A 24,079-nucleotide genomic window follows, 5' to 3' on the forward strand; every position below is an offset into this window, starting at 1 on the left:
GATCATTCCTCATGCAAACAGAAAGACACGGAACTAAACTGTGGTATGCTTTGTTTCTGCCATGAACCCTGTTTGTAACTGCCAAGAAATTATTTCTTATTTTTAATTGATGAAGTAACCTGAGGTTGTTAGAGTTGATGATATCTTATGGTCAGTTAAGAAAACTGACCCAACAGTAGGTGAGTGTTTTTTAGAGTTTAATTCCATCAGTGTTTATGGCAAAAATTTATTCATCTACTATGAATTTAAAACAATTTATGATGAACACTAGAAATTTCATACAAAGCACAAGCTATCAATTATATAGTAAGTATAGTCATTTGTTTCTATGGCAAATGATTGTTTAACCTTCTGTAGGAAAACAAACTAAATATAGTGTACTTGTTTATTTTAAAACAATGGCACCTGCTAATCTAAGTTATCATACATCTTGCAAGCAGTGAGCTGATAAAGGTCCATGTAGTTCAACCACCTCCTTCTTTTCTTTTATTTATTTTTTATTTCTTTTTTTTTGGCACTCAAATCAGTATAGTATGAATAGGTAGTTCTACAGCAGCATCATGTTATGTTTGAGAGTTGTGGGTTTTTTTTTTTTTTAAATGTTTTGCAGATCGTTGGAAGAGGGCATTTGTGGTTTTATCTGCTTGAATGTCTCGCTGAACAATAGTCTGATCTTTGCTTTGCAGAAACTATGAAGCACACAATAAAGCACAGAGCAAGAAATATGCCAAATGCAAGTACGAATTTATGGCAAGAAACAACAGTGAGCTTTCTGTCATGAAAGAAGAGATCGTAGAGGTAATTTTGTTTGCAAAGAGGGCACAAATTTCTGGTGCTGCTCAAAGCTGAAAGTCTTTCTGTGGACAGTGTGGCTGTCTTCAATGTTTGCTGCGATGTGTTTGATTTATCTCCTTCAACATGGAAAATTCAGTTAATTTGTTTTGCACCATTTTTGCAAAGGGTGCTGTAGAGATCCGTGCTAGAAATATATTTGTATGGTTTTTTACATCGTCTCTGGTGTTGCTTTTAAACATTTAGTCGTATTTCAAGAACTATCTAGCAAGCACTATCTGTGTATGCACTGGGTATAGGGACAGACTGTCCTTTCCTGGAGGAGTTGATACCCTGAAAGTGAGATACATTTGGAAGGAAGGGAGCAACAAAGACAGAAAATGTTGTGAATGAGGTTGTACAGCAGGTAGTCAGATTTCTGGCTTTCCCTGGCCATCCTGTTCCAGTTTCACGTTTACTCAGAAGTGCTGCCTCTCCAAATTTGTGCTCTCCTAGAATAATGCCCTTTTACGTGGATTAATAATTATTTAGTCCTTTTGTTGCCAGCATATAGGTTGTTGCCAGCCTCTCTGTGCAAGTACTGGATTTTCATTCCCCTGTCTGATCCATCACATGTCTGAGTTTACAGAGCTTCATTACACACTTCTCTTCCATATCCTTTCTTGAGAGCCCTGTTTTGGAAAGTGCAGTACAGCCATGTAGAATTAATAATGATGATAATCAAGGAAGCTACAGAGTTTTCTTAGGGACATATCTCTGCAAGATCTGTTGGCAGTCACAGAACCTGGCAAAGTTATGGCTTTGTTTTGGAATTATGCACAGCCTAAGCACTGGCAGGAGGAAAATCAGGAAAAATATGTAATTAATTTACCAAATTATTTCAGATTCTGGATGACAGAAAGCAGTGGTGGAAGGTTCAGAACAGGAGTGGCAGCACAGGCTTTGTGCCAAACAATATTTTGGACCCTCTGAGGAATCAAGAAGGTGGTCAAGGATGGCCGGAGCCTGCGTATACCCGCACCATCCAGGTACTGTCCCCTGCTGGCAGCAAAACTTTCAAGTGCGAATGTGTGCATGTGGAGGAGGAAGAGGTTTACACAACAGCAGTTGCATGTTCCAATGATACGTCAAAAAGAATTTACATTTCTTGTACAGCATGAGGGTGATTTCCGTATTTCATAGAGTCCAACTTGGGAACAAATCTGATAGAGACACAGCAAAATGTTTTACTTTGTTTGTTTCCTGATTGTTTGCTTAGAGGTGGTAATTTGAATCCTAATGGATCTGTATGTATTTATTTTAATTGCGAATGTCCTTTGTGGATTGATAGCTGTTGATGCCAAAGAAGGAGTTTGAATTATTTAAGGTAGGGTCATCGTTGTTTCTCCTAGGAGAGTGAACTGTAACTTTTCTTTTTATTTTCTGTCTTTGTGTGTCTCTATCTTGGTCTTGATTTTTTTTTTTTTTATTATTATTGCAATTTTGTAGTCAGAAAAAAGGCATATTTGCTTTTGAATTCACAAAGCAGGTATTTTTCAATTACGTTGTCTGTGCATCAATAGCACTTTATCATCCTGACCTAATTCTGGTCTTCTTTCTTTCTTTCATGTAGTGGTGTGGAATTAAGATTTTTGTTGTTGTTTCTTTTATGTGTTCAACAGAATTAGAGAGTAAAATACTCTCTAAAAAAGTAATCTTACGTCAGTGCAATTGTCCACCCAAGTAAGGATATACAGGATAAAGTTGTAATGTGTATTTTTAGACAAAATTGAAAGGGAGTCAGAGGCTGCTTAAATAAGAAGTTATATTTTCTAAGACCTGTTTCTTTCCTTTTATTTCCAGTGATCTTGAAAGTTTAGACAAACAAGCTTGTATTAAGCAGAAATTCAAGGCCTGCCTCTGAATCAGATTTTTAAAGTCCAAATGCAACCCAAATTTCTGTTGAAACTTTAAGTTAAATTTAATTTAATCTAATATTCATTCCTTGTTTCTGCACATTGCAGCTGATGACTGAAAACCAAGAAATGCCATAATGTTTTGCACAATAATGTAGTAGACCTGTCTGGAGCTTGATGGACTTGCATCAGACCATTTCTGAGCTTTCCTATCCATAATTATTTGCCTGTAATGTATTGGCTCATTCTGAATTGATTATGGTTTTGCCTGTCTGCGAAATGAAGCATGCATCCAGAGTGCTTTTCAAATCCTGATTTAAAGATCTGACTTGTTTTTTTAATTAATGTGCATGTCATTTTGTGTGTTTGGAATTTGCCAACAAGTCCTGAGTAGAACAAGTACAGTTTTGAGTAGAGGTTCTTACACTGTTCTTTATAATGCACTGCAGGGTTTGCAGTTTTCTGTTTGAAGTAATGACAGGATGTGGCATATAATAAAGTAATCATTTCCACAAAGCTTTCTCCATGGACCTATGAAAATTAGGGTCAGAGAACAACATTTAAGATAAGTTTGTTTCTTTGCCTGCTGGCAGGTTAGTCCCTACAGCTTGATCATATTCAAATGTGAGCTTGAAGCACTGTGAAGTTATTTAAGAATATAATGGATTGCACAAGATAAATGGAGTATTTTCCAAGAATGTCAGTAATGTTGTTCTTAACTTCATGGTGATTATTATAATTTTAGCACTCCTGAGCGTGCTCATTTGTCTGTTCTCCTGTGATAGATACATGGTTCATTTGGGATCTGTTTGCATAACTCTATTTATTTTCATAACAGCGCTGTGAGACATTGCTGCTATTTCAGAAAGAAATGAGGCAGTGAGGGGATGACTGCGTCACCCAAGGTCAGACAGGAGAGCTTGTGGGTAGAGCAGGAAATTGAAGCAGTTCCTATCGTTGCCTTGCCAGAACCTGAACACGAGCAGGCTCAGCACCTGGTGCTGTCCGGCTTCTGCTGCTCTTCTGAGTCACCTTTGGTTTCCAAAGAACTGCCTTCAAAGTATCCTGTCTGCTGTGGTGTGAGCTGCAGATAAGTGGTGTGTGCAAGGTTGGTGTCTTCTCTTACAGGCTAGTGGCCTTCAGTGCACTGCTCACCAAAGGATGCCTCCAGATTGCTAGGAAGGATTAAGGATTCCATTGAAAGACATAATTTTTTCATTTGATTATGCTACAGGCAGACACCCTTTCTCTGAAAGGTGGATGCCTCCTTATCACAATTATTCTCAGAGCCACAGAGTTTATTTTACTCTCACTGTGTTCCCTTTCTTAGTGACCCCTGAGCCCACACATTAGTTTAGACCCTGATTTTTCACAGAGTCCTTTTCAGCATCCAGGTCTCAGATCATTATTTGAAAGCACTAAGGTGATACTTGCAGGAGCATTACCAGCAATATCCTAGATATTTCATCATCCTTGTGAGTTGGAGGCTGTAACCTTGTCTGTCTTCTGGTCAGCTGAATTAGTTCCAGGCAACATTTTGTTTGTTTGGTACTTTTGTACTTTTAGGAGAGCATTTTGCTGAATTCTTCTATTTTCTACTAATGTTAATAATTGTTTATAAGAGTTTTCTGTGGTGTTGGTCATTTAATCTGTCTTTTAATTTTGAACCAACAGTGGTATTTCACCATCCCATTATGTATGAATATAAACAGTTTCTCAAGCACTCTTAATCTCTGCAAGTATTGCTGGTGAGCCTATAAAATAATTCATCATAGTATTTCCTATTTACTGTGCATTTTATTACCTTTTTTTAATACTCTTGAAAACAAATTTTGAAGAACATAATTGGAACAGAGGTGTGTATCTTGGTGAGCATGTTAATTAATCTCCTGACACCCTTTGTGAGGTGAGACAGTTGTATTATCAGTGATGTGTATGAAATCCTTAGGCACAGGGAGTAAATGTTAAGTCAAATGCAGTCCTGTAGTCTTACTTTAAAAAAAAAAACATGACTATCTACAGTGATGGGGTACATAAGAACCATCTCTAGGGTAGGTAAACACCAAGACAAAGGTCTCCACTTCATTTGGAACAAGTGTCCTTTGCCTTTCTTGGTGATCTACCATCAAAACCTTTCTTTCAAGTCTCTCTGTTTATCAACTCACTAAAAGCACTTCTGTGGGAAGTTGTTTCCCCACAAGCACGGCGTTTGTGACTCCAAGTTAGTGTCATAGTGTCATACTCATCTTTTGCCAACTGATATCCTTCCTGCAGATCATGATGTGTTTGATGATGAAGAGATGCAAGTGCCAGGTGTTCATTTTGCAGTAGCCAATGAGATATCATCATTCTTGACCAAAGGACAGTATCTTTTTTTATCTCGTATCAAATTCTCTTCAAAGCTTCCATTAGACCAAGACTTTCTGAGAGCTTTAAAAAAGAAAAGAAAAAGTTCTTTCCTCTCCGGTTCAAAATTGATCCAGTCCCAAATTATGGGATGCCACGTATTAACAAAAATGTACTGAGTAGTTGTAAAAAGGATTTGATAATGATAGGACTTGAAAGTCCCCAGTTTGTCCATGCTTTCCTTCCTTCTTTCCTTCCTTCTGGGGATTAGCCCTAGCTAATAACAGTTTGAATAAGTAAATTCTGTCGAAATTTCCTGTAAATTCAGTAAAACCACAAATGTGGTGCACCCTGCAAAGATTTATTTTGGTGACTTTTAATGGGATTTTAATAGGCAGCTGTTTGTGTAAGAGCTGAGCCCACCAAAGTAAACTCTGGCAAAAGACCTCACTTGAAATTTTCGCTTCCAGTCTTGGGTACCTCATTGGCCCTTTTGGCTGAAGACAAGTAGTTGGTTCTCTCTTCAAATGAGTCTCAGGAAAACATCCAAACCACAATGCTGTTGACAAAACTGAGGCTGAATGCTCTGCATCCTTCTTGGTGGACTCCTGTCACTGTGCAAACAGGAATGTGGCACTAAAATGTTCGGAAAGAAAGCAAAGGGGAAGTTCTGTGTCTGTGTTAACTTAATGAGAACATTTCCCAGCACTAACACTAGTTATGGCTGTTTCCAATGCCTCTTTAATGTTAAGTATTTACCATAGTTTGAATATGCATATTTCCTTTTTTAGTGACAAAATGCGTTTGAAAATATGTTTTTCCCAGTCTTTTACAATGATCAAGAATTAGGATTGATACCACTAGCACTTTACTCAAACGTATTATTTTGCTTTCATTAAAAATAGATTGAATCATACTGAATCTTGGGGTCTTTTACATGATGCAGCCTGTAGTGTGTTGAAAACAGCTTTGGGAGTTCATTTTTCTCCCTGTAAAAGCAAAGGTTTTCTGGCAAGAAATAAGAAAACAAAATTTAGTCCTAGCAAGCTTTTCTGGTATATCCAGATTTTTAATGAGTGTATGTGTATCATCACAGTTCCAAGTAATTCAAAGGATTTGTTCCAATTTACATGAATTGACAATTTCAAGTTTATTCTTAAAAGAAATAAAAATATGAGGGAGTAGGAAAAATAAACCCCAGAATTGTTCATTGTTCTTATCGCTGTGAGAAAAGGAGTGAGTAGCTAATCAGCAAACTGTCCAGGGAGGTGATTCTGCCCCTGTAGTCTGCTCCAGGGAGTCCCTCTAGTCTGCTGCAGAGCCTACCTGCAGTGCTGCATCCAGCTCTGGGGTCCTGAGCTCAGGAAGGACACTGTCCTGTTGGAGAGAGTCCAGAGGAGGCCACCGAGGTGAGATCAGAGGGATGGAGCATCTCTGCTATGAAGAAAGGCTGAGAAAACTGGGATTGTTCAGCCTAGAGAAGAGAAGGCTCTTGGGGAGACTGGAGAGGGATGTTTACAAGGGCATGTAGTGACAGAACAGGGTATAGTGGCTTTAATCCTAAAGAGGTTTAGATTATATTTTAGGAAGAAATTCTTTACTGTGAGGGTGGTGAGGCACTGGCACATTGCCCAGAGAAGTTCTGAATGCCCTATCCCCAGAAGTGTTCAAGGCCAACTTGAGTCTAGTGGGAAGGTGTCCCTTTTGGGACAGGGATTTGGAAGTGGATGGAATGTCAAGGTCTCTCCTATGAGTACATGTCTGGCAGCAACGACCTTTATCTCATTTTCTGAGCTAGCCAACATTTCTGGAGCTAAAACAAATAAGTACTTCTATTAATACCTGCTGTGACTTACCCTTATTGTTCTACAGTAGAAAATGTTCTCTACATTCACCTGATGATCTTAAATCCATTGTCAGTTTTTTCTTTGGATTTTATATTTTATTGAAACTCAAAGTTTTTGTCCAAGTAGAGGCTTTGAAAAGAACCGATTGCTTATATGGTGTCTCATATGTATGTTTTGTAGCCAGCTCTCTGTTCCTTATTCAAAATAAGAATATGAGAATAAATCACTACGCGAGTTTCTTAGTAAGTAAGAAGAGTAATAATTAACACTGATGTTCCTTTGTTTTAAATTGCTAATTGCATAAAATTTCAGGAGTGGTGTATGAGGCAGTTACATTTTACCTTTCTGGCAGTACTGTTTGATGTGATTTACTCCATTTTCCTCACAGCAATTACTGGGAGAGCTTTCAGAGGTAACTGAATTACTCTTCTGATACTGAGTCTCAAAAAATTACTCTGTTGAACTATGTAGTCACCAATTCCATAGTGCATGCTTGGTTCTTTTTGTAGCAGTGAATAGAAGTGATGGGATGAATGTGTGGATGTCCTCAAAAGATCTGGAGTTAAAAAAAGAAGAGTTAAAAAAAGAAATGTTAAATGTGATTCGAATATATAATTGGCTTTTGGGCACTGTTCAACAAAATGCAAAGTGTATTTCACTGTGGTTTCATCTGTAAATTTAGAATTTGAGTGATGCCTCCAGATTAATTTTGGTTTTCACTCCAGCAAGTTGTTTTGATGAAGTTTATGAGTGCAGTACAACATGTCTTTGAAACTGCTCCAGGCGCATCAGTTGAGAGCTACACTTGGTTTTTAGCTATCACTTTTTCTGGCTTATGATTGTAGTGATGATGCCTTGGTTTGTAATGAATCCTCTCTATCATAAAAAACTCCTACTTTTTCTTTGCATGTTTTTTTTAAGAAGATCAAGGCACATAAAGGTACGTTGTGGGGATAACAGTGAAGTGATCGGAAGCTGTGAACAAGATGAAAAAATGTGAATATCATTAGAACATTTTAATATTTGTGAATTTTTTTAAATCATTAACAAGATTTTGGATATAGCATAGTACATTTATCATAAATTATGGTATATTTGCTTTATACCTCGTAGGGCACTCTCTTCCCACCAAAGGGCAAATTTCATAAATATATTTTTTCTGCTTGTTCTCTTTTATATTATGCATTTCACTTTTCTTGTCATTTGACATTTCAAAAAGCATTGTCTTCACGCTGAAATAGTAGCGTACAGAAAAGTCATGATTATTTTCTTTTATCTCCCCACAATGCACCGCACAAGGTAGACACAAAACAACTGAGACTTGAATGCCTTTGAACAACTAAATGCTAAGATGAAACCAAAAAAAAATGTTTGTTTCAGTGACTGACTATTACAATTAAAATGAAAAATTATCTAAGGGAAATAAAAGACTGATTTCTCAGGCTTAATTGACTGGCTGCAGAAGCTGATGGGGTAAGTTTTCTGCTGGTGTGACTCGTCCAGCTGCAGTGGTCCCAGTTTACAGTCATGACAAAATGCCTTGTCCATCAGCTGGACTTAACTGAGTAGGAGATTCCTGTAGAAGGGCCGTTGTTGACATTTAATGAAAGTTTGATTGTTGTCAGGGCAGTGATCTGCTGTAAACCCTCTGCCTCCAAGGAAATAGGGACGGTTATTTCAGGAAGTAGCAATGAATCTGGGGAATGTACTCATCTATCTTCATACCAAAGTAAACAGACTTCTCATAACTAAGAAATGAGGCATTCCTATTGGGCAAACAAACTTTAATATTGAACTTTCAAGCTGTGTTAGTCCAAAGTTGCAGAGAGGGAACATTGTTAAACAGTGAGACAGGAAGTGTGAACTGTTTGAAAGAAAAGGGTAACATAGGTTACATATGGGCTTGTCTGTCATTGGGATTGCTTTGGGAAGATACTTGCACCTTCCTGTAATTGGTGCCATTCTAAAAGCAAAGAAGAAGAAATCCCTTCCTGAAATTACTTGAGACACCTGCTAGTTAGTTATTAGCAGTAAGATAATTTACATGTTTTTAGAACTTTGTGAGGAGGGAAAAGAAACAACAGCCCTATTCCAAGAATTGTGAAATTTGGGTATTGTTTTTTTTTTTTAATTGGATCATTGCATTGAGGTGATATGTAGTGATCACACTGACAGCTGAAAATGCACAGTGGAATGGAGAGGAGGAGAAGGAACCTCTTTAATACTGTCTGCAGTTCAAGAAACAATGTGTTATCCAAATCCTATTGACATTTGTAAGTTTAAGCCTTAGTTGGGCTTTGGTTTGGCTGGGTATATTCATTTTTCACTGTTTTTTTTTTTTACATAACATCTCTAAAATACACATTTTTACACTGATGAAGTTCAGTAATTCAGAAATTTTGAATGCTATTAAAAAGTGCCAGGCAATAGAGGTTTGGATTTAAAAACAATTTCATTTATAGGATTCGTATGTTTGAAAGAAGGAAGGGTATTTCGGATGATTCCATTGCTGTGAGCTTTGTGTCCCACAGAGAAGGAAATTGATGGCGAACATTGATGCCACATCAAGTTTTTGCAAATTTTGGACGTATATCTGTCAAGTAAGATGCCTTTGTGTAATAAATGACATCAGTTGGTGCAACGCATCCTAGCAGAAACCTGAGTTTGATGTCAAGATTTTGTTGTCGAACTAAGTCTCTCTACATCTTTCCAGAAACAAAGGACGGACTATGTAGGAAAACAATCTGATCCAGTTCCTGCTACTCCTTCACCACCTCCCACACCTGCTCCTGTCCCCGTGGCTGTCCCCCTCCCTCCCAGTGCACCAGCACCTATTCCAGTTCCCGTGCCCAAAGCGCCAGCAGCCGTCAGCCGCCAAAGCAGCACCTCCAGCGACAGCGGTGGGAGTGTTGCACGAGACACCCAGAGGCAGAAGCAAATTCCTGTGGATCGTAAGTTTGTCTAAGGGACGAGACAGAAAGAATTTCTCCCATTCCTGTGTGTTTTGCTTACTCCTGAAATTTCTTAAAATTGTGTTTCAGGTAAAATTTTAATCAAAAAATTTAATTTTAACACTGTGGTTAAAACATAGATTTTCTGTGTTTGTTCTGACGTTCCATAATCATATTGGTAAGTAGGGACAGAACACTTCAGCACTTGTCCCAGTTCTAAATCCTCGCCTTTTATGAATGTCAGGAGTCTCCAGTCAGTGGCTATTAACACTAGGAATGCCTATGCGGATATCCTGGCTAATGTATATTTTCCACCTAAACTCGCTGCTGTGAGTTTACAACCTAAATGCTTTTAAAATCAGTTACACTGTTTTTACACTTCAGTGCATGAACATCCATAGTGGATGCACCCTTCTAAAATGTATCCAACGCTTGCAAGACTTACAAGTGTTGCTGATGCGTAGAACCATGTTGTAACAGTGTTGTTGGACTCTCATCTTATGATGAGCTCCCCCTGGCTTGGTCAAAGCAGCAGCAACTGGCAAGCCATGGAACTTTCATACCCTTGTCTTACGAGGTAGCTCTTTAGCTGGAAGAACTTGATAATGCACATCCAACAGTATATGGCTGCCATGAACAGTTCTGATTAAGGTCACCTTGTAAATATAAAGCCCAGCCAATGCTGAGGTGTGACTGAAAAGCAGGTTGGGCTGGAAGAACTTATGTAGTCAGTAATTTTTGTCCTAAATTGCTTAAAAAGCAGTGTGATTGTTTGGCTTTGGAATAACTGAAACATGTAGGCAAGTATTTGCTATGGCTTTTAAAGAAAGAGTTGTTACAATAATGAGCTTTTTGTAGTTCAAGAGTTGACAGCTTTTCCCATCCTCTGCCTCCCTGCCTTATCAGAAAATCCTGCTTCTGCCTAAGGTTAGAAACTGCATTGAGCATAAGCCTTTCTGGGGTAGGGCTTCTTTCCCCCTGTCTCCAGTGGATGGGAAGTGTGCCTGTGTAGATAATCAGACACCTGGCTGAGGACAAGCTCTTGCCTAAGCTCTGAACTCAAGAAGGCTCTGAGACCCTTTTAATATATTCACCTAAAGGACAGTCTGGCTGGAAATTATAAATGAAGAACAGCCTGGCAGGAAGAACAGGCTTCACTGCTGTTTCCCAAAGAAACAGTAGGGCCAGCTCCTGCCTTAGTCCTATTTTGGGCAGTTTGTAACTTAAATAAAATCGGAAACCCAAGCAGTTACAAAATATGTGAAAAGTGAGAGTGAATTTCACACACACACGTGCACAAAAATGATGATAATTTTATTTCCATGTAAGGACTTTGCATGCCACAGCTTATCTATGTCTTTGAATCCATGAAGGCCTTCTCTGTCCACCTATGGAAAACGAGGAGACCGTCCTGGCCTCAGGTACAGGATGTGAGGTGTGAAGGATTGCTGTAGATTAGGTGGTTACAAAACATCTCTTGCCCTCTCAAGCCCAGTTAATGGGCTTCAGGTACGTCAAAGTCCTTGCAGAAAAGGTCCCTCTCCAAAGGTGATGGCCAAACCCCACCTGTGCACCTGCAGCCCCAGTGCCCACCTGACTCCTGCAGAGAACAATGCAGAGCCTGCTCCACACCCAGGGTGTCTCGTTTATTTCTGACAACACATCTAACAACAGTAAAAATCTGTTATCCAACAACTAAATATTTGTCTTTTGATACAGTCTTGGTCTAGATTAAGTATAAGTGTTTCAAAATCTGTGTAAATAGAAGGAAAATAGCAATGTTCTCTCTCTCTTCCTGCTAGGGAAAATAACGGATGCATGCTTCAATAACATTGCCTAAAGGCTTTACTTGTATAACCCATTTCAGATTTTCACATGTATCACTGAGCACATGTCACTTGGGCTTCTGATTCACACTGGTGGGGGGGAACCCTACACAACAGGGCCTGAATGCCTGAAATATTATACTAGATATATTTTGTCCACTTTGATCCTGGGGCTACTTTGTTAAAGAAAAAAGAAAATGGCTAAACCGAAGTTTTTTTCTTTTTTTTTTCTTTTTTTTTTTTTTGCTGTGGTGATTAAAAAAAATAATCCCAGAGGCCTTTGTAAAGCTTGTTTTTTATTTGTGTAACTGCCTAGAGATGTTGATCCCTGGAGAGGTTTTGAGAGAATATAAAAGGAAAAAAACCATTTTTGCTATCTTACATTTTTTTCATATTGAAGTTATGTTGTTTTCTTCTGTTCTTATCAGTGTAATGGGAGAAAAGGAATAGCTTTTGCCATGTGAGTGCATCAGAGAAGGTGCTGTAGTTAGTTTGTGTATCAAAGTGAGAAGGTTGAATAAATATCGCTAAAAATATCTTGGCAAGGAAATCCTGAGAATTTTTGAGATAATTTGTGTTGCTTGTCAATGGATTTTTATAGTTACTCCAAAGTTTCAGCACAGAGAGGTTAACTGTGCTAAATCAGTGTCTTCTGTGAGCTCAAAAAAGTATTTACACCCTTTTGGATGCTACCTATTTTAGTGAAGTTATCCAAAGAAATTTCTGTATGCATTTTAAACAATTTTCAGTGTCGTTATAATTGATTTTGTTGAAATGGCTGGAAAAGCATTTCAGTTTGTTACCTGCAAATGACCAGCAACTGAACTAAATGCTTCGGACAAATGGGTGCTGGGGAATAGGGAATTCATACAGTTTTGTTTGAAACAAACAAACAAACAAACAAACAAGCTCTTGCCCATGAGAAGAAGTATTTTTTTTTCTCTTTCCCTTTTTTAGTGGAAAATGTGACAATATTTCAGCTAACCAGTCACTCCAGGCTTGGAGTCAATTCAAATTTCTTAAAATGCCTTCAAAAATGTGACTACTGTAATAGCTCATTAAGTGTAATGAGTGATATGTGTCAGCAGCTGGGAAATACTTTTCCCTATGTTGATTTGCATTAAAAACTTGAACTTTCAATTAAAAAAAAAAAAAAAACGTTTGTGGAAAGTACTACCTTTCCACAGCGTAAGCAATCTTATAACCTTCTTCATAATTTTTTGTTTTCATTTTAAAAACATGACACTTGTAGTTGAACAAAGGCAGCCTACGCCAATTGAATAACCCTCCATGCCTGTTTTCCTCTGCAGCTTGGGTGCTGTCAGACTGATCTGCACCTCTGCATGACATCCAGCTCATATCTCCTTTCTAGGGTCTCAGTTGAATTCTGTTTGTGTTTTTATTTTTTGCTTTTGTTTTCCTTTGCAAAGAGAGGATTGGGAATATTGAAATGTTCCTGGGGGGAAAAGGAGAACAATAATTCAATCAGATATAGTGAATGAATCTCTAAATTAGGAAGAAAGTTTAAGGTTTACAGTAGAGTATAAGAAGAGACCTGGCTTTGAGAAAGCAACCTTGAGAATAACTCCTGTGGGACCTCTCTCTCTAGGCAGGAAATCGCAGATGGAGGAGGTGCAGGATGAACTTGTTCACCGCCTCACCATCGGCCGGAGCGCTGCCCAGAGGAAGTTCCATGTGCCACGACCCAACATCCCGGTGGTTAACATCACTTACGACTCCTCCCCTGAGGATGTGAAAGCATGGTTGCAGTCCAAAGGATTCAACCCTGTGTAAGTCTGAGGGCAAATGTCAGAAGACTTCTTTAAATCATTCTCCTGTCGGTAGGTAGGATGTGGTCTGACCACTTTTTAAAATCAGGCAGCCTCCTGAAAGTCAAGAAATGTCAACTGCACTCTTGGAAAAAATACTCTGCTTTTACCTATATATATACACAAATACACATATATTTATATATGTAAGTGTACCTAAGATATATATAAATAAAAATACATGTCAGTGTGGTTATAGATCTACAGAAGTGTAGATATTTATTAGCCTCCACCAAAAGGTGGTGCTTATAACAAATACTCAAATGACTTTAGCAGTCCTGTTGTATAAAAGTTTTTCTTAATTTAGTAGCCCTACTTGAGGCAATGTGTGATGAAGACAACCTACTTCTCTCTCTTGGCTGGTGAATTTTTGCTTATTTCTTGTTTGTTCCCTTGGTGTGCCCCCAGGACTGTCAACAGCCTTGGTGTGCTGACAGGTGCTCAGCTTTTCTCCCTCAATAAGGAGGAACTGAGGACTGTTTGCCCAGAAGGGTCGAGAGTCTACAGCCAAATTACGGTACAGAAGTCTGCCTTGGAGGTATGGATAACCCTTCTTACTGACCTAATCTGGCTCGCCAGTTTTGAATCTGTTCAAGTAAATAACTGTTTCTGTAATGCAGATGGCTTTTTCTCAGTTCCCATCACGTTGATGAGCATTATTTCTATCTGAGTTATTTGGTATTAATTCATTGCAACAGAGGTCCAGAAAGCATTAGAAATAGTACTCAAGTTTAAGACATTTTGTGCTGTAACCAGACTGAAGGAAGTCAAAATAAGCCAAAAAGAGCTTTGGAGGAAACAATAGGAGAGAGTAAAATGCCCTTTCTTTTTCTTCTTGCTTTGTCTGGTACTTGGAGAAACAGGTACTTTTAATGGTGGTGTGTTAGTTTTGCTTTTTCATTGTAGGGAAGATTTGATCTATTAAGACATGAGGAAGTGGTAGAGCTCACTGTTGAATCTAGGGCCTTACAGTCAAACCTTGTGGCACCTGCACTGGAAGGTTTCTAAGAGTAGCAAACACTTTGGACACTGTGCTACCAGAGTTACTGAGTAAAGGATAAAGTGTTGTATCTCCATATTTATTGCTCTGCAGCAGTTTGCTTTAATTACAGTAGTATTGTTTCTTAAACACCTTAAAAGCTTGTATACAGAGCTCTGCTGAGGACAGTGCTTGCCAATTTTTAAACCAGTAGAATTAGAGAGGCACATACTTCTTTTAAAACACTGTGGCAAGTGGAGAAATGGACTTGATAATGTCGAGGTTACACTAACCCTAATGAGAAGCTATATTCTCCACATCCCATTTAAAAGAAAATCTTGAAGTTTAAGATGTTTTTCTATCCTCTTATAAAGCTGAGACTGTCTTGCTTGAATGATTTTACGCATTCACTGCCAGGCACAGTTTTAAAGGTAACTTTAAGATGATGTATATTTTACAATTTACCTGATCAGTGTGGATCAGAGAGCACCACTTTCCAACATTGTTAAAATTGCTTTATTCCTTTCTTCAAGCCCTATTTTCCTGTGAGAGGGAGAAATATTTCACCTTCATTCTTAGGAATATAAGTCACTACAGCCCAGAGCAATCCATTATTTCCTAGTGAAAATATATGCGTAGTTTGAATTTTGAACGTTAACAATCTCATGTCATTTTTGTAAGACTGCTGTATACTGAGAAGGAAGTGCTTTTGTAGTGGAAGTTGGTTTGAAAAGCAGAGATGCACAGGATTGGAGGGATCTGTCCTTTTTTCCCTCCATGCTGCTATTCTGCTTGCCTCAGTTAGGTCTCACTCTGCAGGAAACTGAGAAGTCCAAACTTGTCCAATAAGTGATTCTCTGTATTGATAAAGTATTAATAAAAGGGCACGGACAGTTTAACAAGATCATTCCATTTTGCTAGTGATAAGGTAACTGAAATATTTATTTCTGCCTTGATATTTGAGGTTTAACTGAATAATTTCAGAACTTCTGCAATACCTGGTGACTTTAGCCTCTTATTTGTTGAATTTTATCTTCAAAGGAATTGCATCTTCGTTTCTCTCACTATAATATTTCAAATCATAGAGTTAAGGAAGGCTGTTCTTGTTTAAGAGTGGCTATGGGAATGCGCATCACAACAAAATGTCTACATGTGACCCAGCAAAGATGAGCTTTCCTGTTCCAAACAGGGCTATGTTCTTATTGCTCAAACTGGAAACACTTCTAATAACAGAAGCATTTAAGCACTTGTACCAGTGGCAGGCCTATTTTACAATTGAATGCTGTTCATAAGCAGTTACTGGGTTATGGCTTTGACCACCATAATTGTCCTACATGATTAATGAGTGCCAAATTTTCATTAAGTTCTCTGGCATCCTTTGTGTAGTGCTTGTGGTGTCATATTGCAGTAAATGCCCTGGGTATTAAATACAAATAGCAATAAGAGCCAGAGGCAAAGCAAACCCACGCACTCTCTGGCACTACAGAACTCTATGCCTTATCTTTCCTTTAATTTCTACTCAGGATCTTCCACAAGTGTTTCTGGATTCAAACCATTTCTGCAACCCGGGCCTAACTTTTAGATTTGGGGCTGCATTCCCAGATACGAACAACCAGATCTTCCCAGTTTCTTTTTAGTGTCCTTCTACCTCAGGCAGGAGAATTTTATAATATTATAATTGGAATTGCAGTTGTTGTTGGAATTTAATAATTTTACCCTTATGATGAAGCAAATTAATAGGTACCACACTTTCAATCGTTATACTTTATTTTCATGGTAACTCCATTCAGCTCTGAATCACACCAGAGTTTAAAGCATCCAAGGAACTCCCAGTGGAGCTGTGTGGCCCCTGTATGAACATGACCAAGTAACAGACTGCAAGTGCAGGGAAGGTGTTTTGGCGTTTAAGGCTTTCTGGGCCTGACCAAGCAAAAGCTGAAAGATAACTGTGTGAGACCAGTGTGTCAAGACAGCAGAGAGCTGGTCATAGCCAGGGCCAAACACCTCCTTTCTGCCAGAGGAAATGGTGGTGGCCAGCAGGGGTGTGCTGGGAGGAGGCAGGATGTACCATGCTCTGTGTCCTGATCACAGTATCCCTCTTGGAAGCTCTTTCTGGGGCCGTACCAGAGAGCTGAAGTTGACCTTATATACCAAGTACAGGACATTACAGCAGCTTGGCTGGTCATACTTACTTCTAATTTACATGGTTTTACTTTTTCGTTGCGAGTTGAAAATATTAATAGCCTCCATGATTATGGGGGGGTTATGTGTCCATTACCTTAACTGCTGCTGAGCATTGCAGGCTCTGGTGTTGGAAAGTGCTAGAAAAGATAAGTGTAGAGACACAGTATCCTGAACACCACTTCTGTAATCTCCATAAGGGAACACTTGAGTTCCACATTCTAAATCTCCTTCTGCCCCATCAGTGGGAAGCACAGGCACACAACACTTTAGAAGTGAAAATGGTTTCTGTCCAATACATATATCAAATTGCCTGGAAGAACAGCTTATTCTCTTTGACACCTCACTGAAAGGAATGACCCAGGCACAATCCCAGAACTGGGATTGACTGATGGAGTTTACCTCATGATCTGGTAAGAGACTAAGCTGGGTAAATCACTATGGCCAAGGTCTAGCAGGATGTTCCAAAAGTTGTATTCCTAAGAACAGCCCTAGGCTGCTCAGCTACGCTGTCCCTCACCTCTGAGTACGATGTGCCGGTTGTGCTGTGCCACCTGTGTATTGCAGTTAGTTTAGTCAAGCAGCTTTTCAAGCTCATCAGTCATGTTGTCATTGATTTTATCAGGAGGGCAAACTGTTTCAGCTTGGGCTGCTCAGTTATTTTCAGAAAAATATTTCTGTGTGACCCCTGATAAAGCATGTTGTCGGGTATCTGCTGATCTTTTTTATGCATGACTTCAGTGGTGGGTGACTGCTGCACTTGCTCTGTATCTAAAACCAAAAAGGGCAAGGACAGAATGAATTAAGACAAATAAAACTGCTTTCTCGCCTTCAGAGAATCACTTATAAGTCCCCTGCTTTACCCTTCCACTCTGGGAGAAGAGAGCAATGGTAATTTAAATAGAAGGAACATTGTAGCCTCCCTCCCTGTGCACACCTAACCTGTCTGGCCAGGTAATGGCACCAGATAATGCATTGTAATGGATATAATGGGATAAATCTAAATTAAAATGTATTTAATAGGATACATTTTCAGTATTCAGAATCAGCTGAACGATTTTCCCCTTAACAGTCCTGGAAATTCTTTTACAGATTTCAAAAACAGTTTCTGCTTCCTTATTCAGAGGCCATTTTAGAAGCTTTGAAGTTTTGAAGGTCATGTCATAGCCAAATAATACAGTAGCAGATATGGCTCTTGCTTTATAATCCCTTGGTTTTATTCAAAGTCATGCACACTTTGGGAAGTTCTGCTCTAGTGGATATGTGTCCCGGCCCTGCTAATAACTTCATTTATGTTGTCAAAGCAATCTGTTTGCAGCTAGCTCAGCAGACCTGTTTTTCGCTCTTAAAAGGTGAAATAAAGCCAGGTCCTCACAATACTTCACTGTTCCTAATATTGTGATATGGTTCAGTTCCAAATACTGTGCTACAAGTTTGAAACCTGTGTCTCTGAGCGGCAAATGCAGATGGTGTATCGTGTAATGTGAGTGACTGGGATTGAATCCTTGCTTAGGCTTTGGCTGTGCAGTCCCACGTGTGTGTTTGAGCTCTGTGTTTACATAAATCTAAAACCATCAAGGATTTCTTTTCAGTTTTTTTAATTTCTAAATATTATTGCCCTGATTTTTAAGTACTCAAAGGTGGAATCCTAACAAACTTGCTGACCTTTAAACCTGCTTTTGCTGAAGCCATGTTTCACCCCATACATATCCAACACTTCCAGGGCCTTGTGTGAGAATTAAGGCGAGCTCACACTTTTAATCTGCAGGCTTTTTCTGATCTGTATTTAAGGGTAGTGTAAATACTTTCTTACTGGAGCTGCAAGGTGAGTTTAATTTGTTCAAAAACCCATCTTAATAAAATAAATGCTGTAAGAGTAATGTCATCACGTGCCAAAACCACAAATAAACTCTTTTTCTTTTTTGTTTATAGGCAAACAGTGGCAGTTCAGAACTGCAAGAAATTATGAGAAGACGACAGGAAAAAATCAGTGCAGCTGCCACAGATTCAGGTGTGGAGTCCTTTGATGAAGGGAGCAGCCACTAAATGTGTTTCCTCTTTTCTTTAATTCCATTGTCCATAGCATCATACCATCCAGCTTTGCTTTAGGAAGCAGTGAAGGGGAATGTCTTACTATATTGTAACTTAACTAGCCAACATAAAGAAAATTTACAGTAATCTCCACAGAAGTACCTGCTGCTGCCCTCTCATCATGAAAAATAAACAGATGAGAAATTCAGTGGAGCTTCCTGGCAGGTGAAAATATTGGTACATGATTCATTCACACCCAAAGATGAGTCTTGGCTTTATGGAATTAACGTGACAGATAAATTGTCGCACATCTTTGTGATTCATCTGAGGGAAGCTGAGCCAGCAATAAAAAAGCATTTGACCCCTTCAGTAATTATAAGATTCTGAATCCCATCTCTTGCTGTAGTGTGCAATTATGTCTTTTTGGCTCAGTCTTTCTTGTCATGCATTTGGCTGCAGGACATTTACTTAAGTTGTCGATGCCGGCAATTGGAGAGGAAATGTTTAGAGAGTGAACAGCAGCCCAGCATAGACTGAATCTTTCTTCCATCACTCCCAAGATGTTTTACTACTAATGATGCTGTTTATTGCAAAATAATACTCTGTACATTGATTTTATCAATGCTTCACCCGTGATGAACTATAATATTGCACAAGAAGGAATAACTAGAATATAGTAACACAGCTCAAAGAGGTGGCGAGGTCTGCTGTAGCTGGCCATGCAACAACTCACAGTACATTTTTTTTTTTTTTAATATACTTGCATTTTTTTTTTGCCTGTAACTTAACCCATCAAAAGAACAGTGTGTAATCTAGACTCCTCTGTGTGTTGATCCCAGATATCAGTTTTTTTCCTTATGTAAAAAACTATTGTTCCTTTATAAATGTAATCTTTTGGGAAAGCGGATTCCTGGAGGCAAAAGGGGGAAAAGAAGAGGAAACATCCTTTCCAGAAAATGTTATTTTTGAAGATGAAATCATTTTTGTCACAAAATGTTCTGTTATGGTCATGTGATTTTATATATAATATATTTATTATATATAATATATAATATCACCTAATTTAGACAAATTTAATCATCTAGTTTGATTTTCATAGTGCCTTTTTCACATGAATCAGCTTAAAGTCTGCAATAAATAGTATTTCTTGTCTGTTAAATTGTTGTATCTTTGTGGCTACAAAGACAGTATTGAAATAAGAAAGAAAGCTTGATTTTTGCCATTAGTTTACTTTTCCTCTGCATACTAGGGAAGAAAAGAATCCTACTCATTTTTCACAAAAGAAAAGATTAAATTCTTAATAAAGTTAAGTGCCATTTATTGTAAATGCCCTCACAAATACTACTTCTGTGTGTTGGTTATGTGTCTATGTACATTTTTACATTTAATATATATTCTTTATGCCTGTCTGCATAAGCATAGTCTTATTCAGAAATGGGTCAATAAGTAATAAATCCTAAACTGAAGACTTCAACTGCCATAGGAATCACTAAAAAATGGATTCTTGTCTTATCCAGTGAAAGAAGCAATGATTATCAATTGTTTTCTCCCTCTAGGAAACTCTTTAACCAGCACACCTGCATCTTGACTACATTCAACACCTATACAGAGCTTTAGGGGAAAAATTGTCATTCTCACTCATTGCCTGTCATTAAATGCCAAGCCCAGATCTCCAAAGGCTTGGTATATTCTCTTACTCAAAATTCCTTCTTCCCCACACTTTCTTGTCAGCATCCATAGCCAGCCTGGAGAGCGGAGCTGTGAAGCTGCTCTCACTTGTAAGTAGAGGTGTAGGAAACTCTTTAAAAGGTCTTTGAAATTCCTGTTTAAAAATTAGTCCCTGTCTTTTCTCATGGAAATTATGTCTGATTCCATTGAAAGCATTGTGGCAGTAACCTGCACCTCTATTCCCCTGCTAATTACCAAAATAAGAAGCCAATATTCATCCTCTCTGCAAGCTTATTCTAGCATTCAGCACATGGTTGGCTTTTGCCCAGAAAGAGGCATCAGTTCTGAGACTTTTCTGACTTTGTGGAGTTTGGCATGCCAGGGTCTCAGTGGAAGGACCCATGGCTCATCTCTGAGAGAAAAGAGGTGGCTTCACAGTTGGGGTTTTTTTTTGAATCTGGATTTCTGTGTGGCTACTGTTTAGAAAGAGGCAAACAAGTTTGAATGTGCTTATGTGCTCAGAGGCATCTTTGGAGACATTTGGGGGAGGGAAAAAGGAAACCCCTTCCATATACTAAAGAGATAAGCAGAATAATCTGGGATTGGTTATTTTGTATCTTTTTTCATAGTTTTTAAATTAGCTACTAATGACTTAACAAGCCAGTACAACTTCAGCTGTATTTTACCCTTTAACTTTGCTGAACTAACTTTTATGATTTCTGTGTTACAGTCTGTGAAATCTGGGGCCGAGGCAGCTATTTCCCTTTTTGCTGGAATTTCCTTGATGGTTTAAAAGCACCACAAGGAACTTCACCCCTGTGCTGTGCAGTTTTTGAATTTTGAGTTTGTTGGCAGTTATAAGAAATCAAAAGAAGATCTCATCTGGGGTTCCTCAAATGAAAATGTTTACTTCAAAATATTCAGTGCTTTAAATGAAAACAGTAGCAAAATGTAGTGTTTCATTCAAAATGTTTTCTTTGGGATTTGAGCAGTGAGGCTTATTTTATAATACTAATATTAAAAGGATGTGATACATGAAAAATTCCTGAAAAGGAAACAAAACCGGTTTTTAAATGTCAAAGAAAGTGCCTTACTAAATGTTTGATAACATAGGGACTACTTTACTAATTTGCTACCAACAAGCTGCCTTTTTAATTGGGTGGAGGGAGAGTTTTAGCACCACATGTTCACTCAGCAGTTTTATGCTTTCAGAGCACAAACCTCTAACATCAGCAAGGCACTTCTTCCCACCCCTTTAGGCTGCCTGCTCCCTTGGGGTGTCATGGAGAGAGCAAACCACTGTGAAACCTCCCATTTAATTCAGAAAGAACATTTCTAACCAATACTGATGGATGGAACAGTTTAATTACCATCTAGCAATTCAAATGTTAAACAGTGCTTCATTCAGAGAAATTGTGATCTGTGAGATTTTATACATATTTGTATTGCTCCAAAGCACTGTGCTGTATAAACGTTGGTGTGTTTGGAGGAGTCTGGGAAAGAAAGTGCAGAAATCAATGGTTACGACGCAATAGATATCCAAAATGGTATGACAGTCTGGAATGTTCAGTGCTCCCAGTGATTTGAGTGTATTCTTCAGTGTTTGTGAACCTCTGAAAGCATCTCTTGAAGGGCTTTGCTGGACAGTAACAAACATATAACTTTAAGATGTGAAGTCCTTCTAATTAGGAAACCTGTTATCACAAAATTTTTATTTTGTTTCTGTTGTGGGAAATGAAGGCATTTTGAGTTTTCAGCTTTTTAGGTCATATGCAGAAGCAAACTATTAACTTGAATACTAGACCCTTGTCCAAACAAGTATCTCCATTCATTTTCCTGGGCTGTGTCTCATGCACAAGGGAGTCATGATTATGGGAAGTCATATTTCTGGCCTAACTACTGCTTTATAGGAGCCCAGGCTTTTTATTATATTCTCCCTCAACTGTGAAGTTTGTGTAGTGTCCAAAACAGCCCTGTATAAGGATTGAGTCTGATATATCAAGAGTATTTGAGGAAATACTTCTGTCTCAGCCTCCACCTTTGCATACTTCCCAAAAGCATCAGGTATGGGAAGTGCAAACATGAGGGACTCTGTATTGGGTTCTGTGTTTATTTCACAAACATGTTGAATTTCTACTGTGGCTTTGTTAATTTTTTGCAAGTAAGTGACTATTTAACTGTCTTTGGCTCTCCTGTACCTTCTTTGAGTTTCTCTGAGTTGCTTAGGTTGCAGCTTCGGCCTTTAACTACTTCCTCAGCATTCAGACCAAAATGACTATCAAAATACTAGTCTGTGCTTCTACTCCTTGACCTTTGTAGTTTAAACGAGGAGATGAAAGAAAATAGGGAGTCTTCCTAGATGTTTCCTAGCCACCACAGCAGAAAAGCTCGGTCATCCCTTGCACACAGAGCACATTAACAACTTCAACCACAAGAAGTGGCTGAAAGCAACAGCTTTTGCTGCCACTATGAAACCACAGTTTTCACACAAGCCCTTTAAAAAGTTAGAAGTGGGAGGGAGGTATTGTGACACTGTGGTTAATGAACAAAGGGAGGGAAGGGCCATTTTAGTGCACAGGATGATGATGTTGATTATTTGACAGGGGAAATTTGTCGTCTTTTGGTGTAGAAAAAAAAACAAACCAAACACAACAAACAGTAAAATGAAGTAAAGCACAAGTAAGGCTTCCCAACTTGTTCTTAATCCTTGTGTGAGTTTTGAAGGAAACAGTTCTGAAGACCCAAGGATGTCAGGGCTCACTGCATAGGACATGCTAAGAGAGGCAACACTTCCGCACATGGCTCTAAAAACTTCTTAGCACTTCTAAATCCTGTTCTTAGGTTTACTTGTTTGCTGCTTCCGTGGCAGCAGACACAGAATGAGGCAACAGGAGAAAACCTGCCCTGGTTTCGATGGTCACTCACTGTGCAGAGCTGCTTTTACAGATATCTGGGTCAGCAGACGCTGTAAGAGCAGCAGATCAATACCACAGTGTCAGCAGAGCTATGGACATGAAACTCATAATTCAAAAAACCTTCTACCAAACCTGAAGCTCCAGCCAGCTTTACAGCTGTGATGACTTGAGAGTTTTATTCTGACCGATGCTGGAAACAATATTAACATGTAGAATGTGTCCAAAACATTCTTTTGACAAGGTAAAACCAAAAGTATGATGTGTCAATTCAGGCTAAATGGCTCTGCATTTAGCAGAGTGTTCTGAACCATATAATCTTCCAGACTTGTTTGTTCCTTTAGTTATGTGTTGAGTGCTGGGAGAGGTGGTTTCCACTGTCATCCCGACATGCCCGCTTATGCAGTTTTGCATACTACGTGGAGTAGGAAAAGGTATTTTTATGAAGGAGCTTTCATTGTAATTGATTTTGTGATTAAGTAGCTATTAAAGGCAAAATACACACCTGTTACTGTGCAACTGGAATAATTTCTGACATGCATTCAAAAACTGTCTAGTAAATTCAGGCTATTCAGGCAGTGCTGTTTGCAACAATGTGATTTTGGCATCTTTGCAGCAATCTTGTCCCCTGTCATGTTCAGCCAAGCTTCTGTTACAGCCAGCTCACACTGCGATATTTTGTGGGCACATGAATGATTTAGAATTAACCTGCTTACTCTGGTCTGTGATACAGAATAAATACAGACTCAGAGGGCAATGGCCAGGAGGAGGCTGTACATAAGAAAGAACATTTGTAGGGTTGTTTTTTTTTGTTTTTTTTTT

General features: G+C 38.7%; 1 protein-coding gene across 3 annotated transcripts in view; it reads left to right on the forward strand.

The window, feature by feature from the left end:
• Positions 1-19,993, forward strand: part of EPS8 (epidermal growth factor receptor pathway substrate 8) — a 75,611-nt gene extending 55,618 nt beyond the window's left edge. For all 3 annotated transcript variants that reach the window (XM_027890973.1, XM_027890972.1, XM_027890974.1), the window contains exons 16-21: positions 687-798; positions 1,677-1,820; positions 9,594-9,831; positions 13,267-13,447; positions 13,895-14,024; positions 18,579-19,993. In XM_027890973.1, coding sequence (XP_027746774.1) covers positions 687-798; positions 1,677-1,820; positions 9,594-9,831; positions 13,267-13,447; positions 13,895-14,024; positions 18,579-18,692 — 919 coding nt within the window. In that variant the 3' untranslated portion in view covers positions 18,693-19,993. The remainder of the gene's footprint in view (positions 1-686; positions 799-1,676; positions 1,821-9,593; positions 9,832-13,266; positions 13,448-13,894; positions 14,025-18,578) is intronic.
• The last annotated feature ends 4,086 nt before the right edge of the window (positions 19,994-24,079 follow it).

Source organism: Empidonax traillii, unplaced genomic scaffold (genome assembly GCF_003031625.1).
Source record: "Empidonax traillii isolate 1590-97213 ecotype Southwest subspecies unplaced genomic scaffold, ASM303162v1 scaffold305:size1471525, whole genome shotgun sequence".
NCBI lineage: Eukaryota > Metazoa > Chordata > Aves > Passeriformes > Tyrannidae > Empidonax > Empidonax traillii.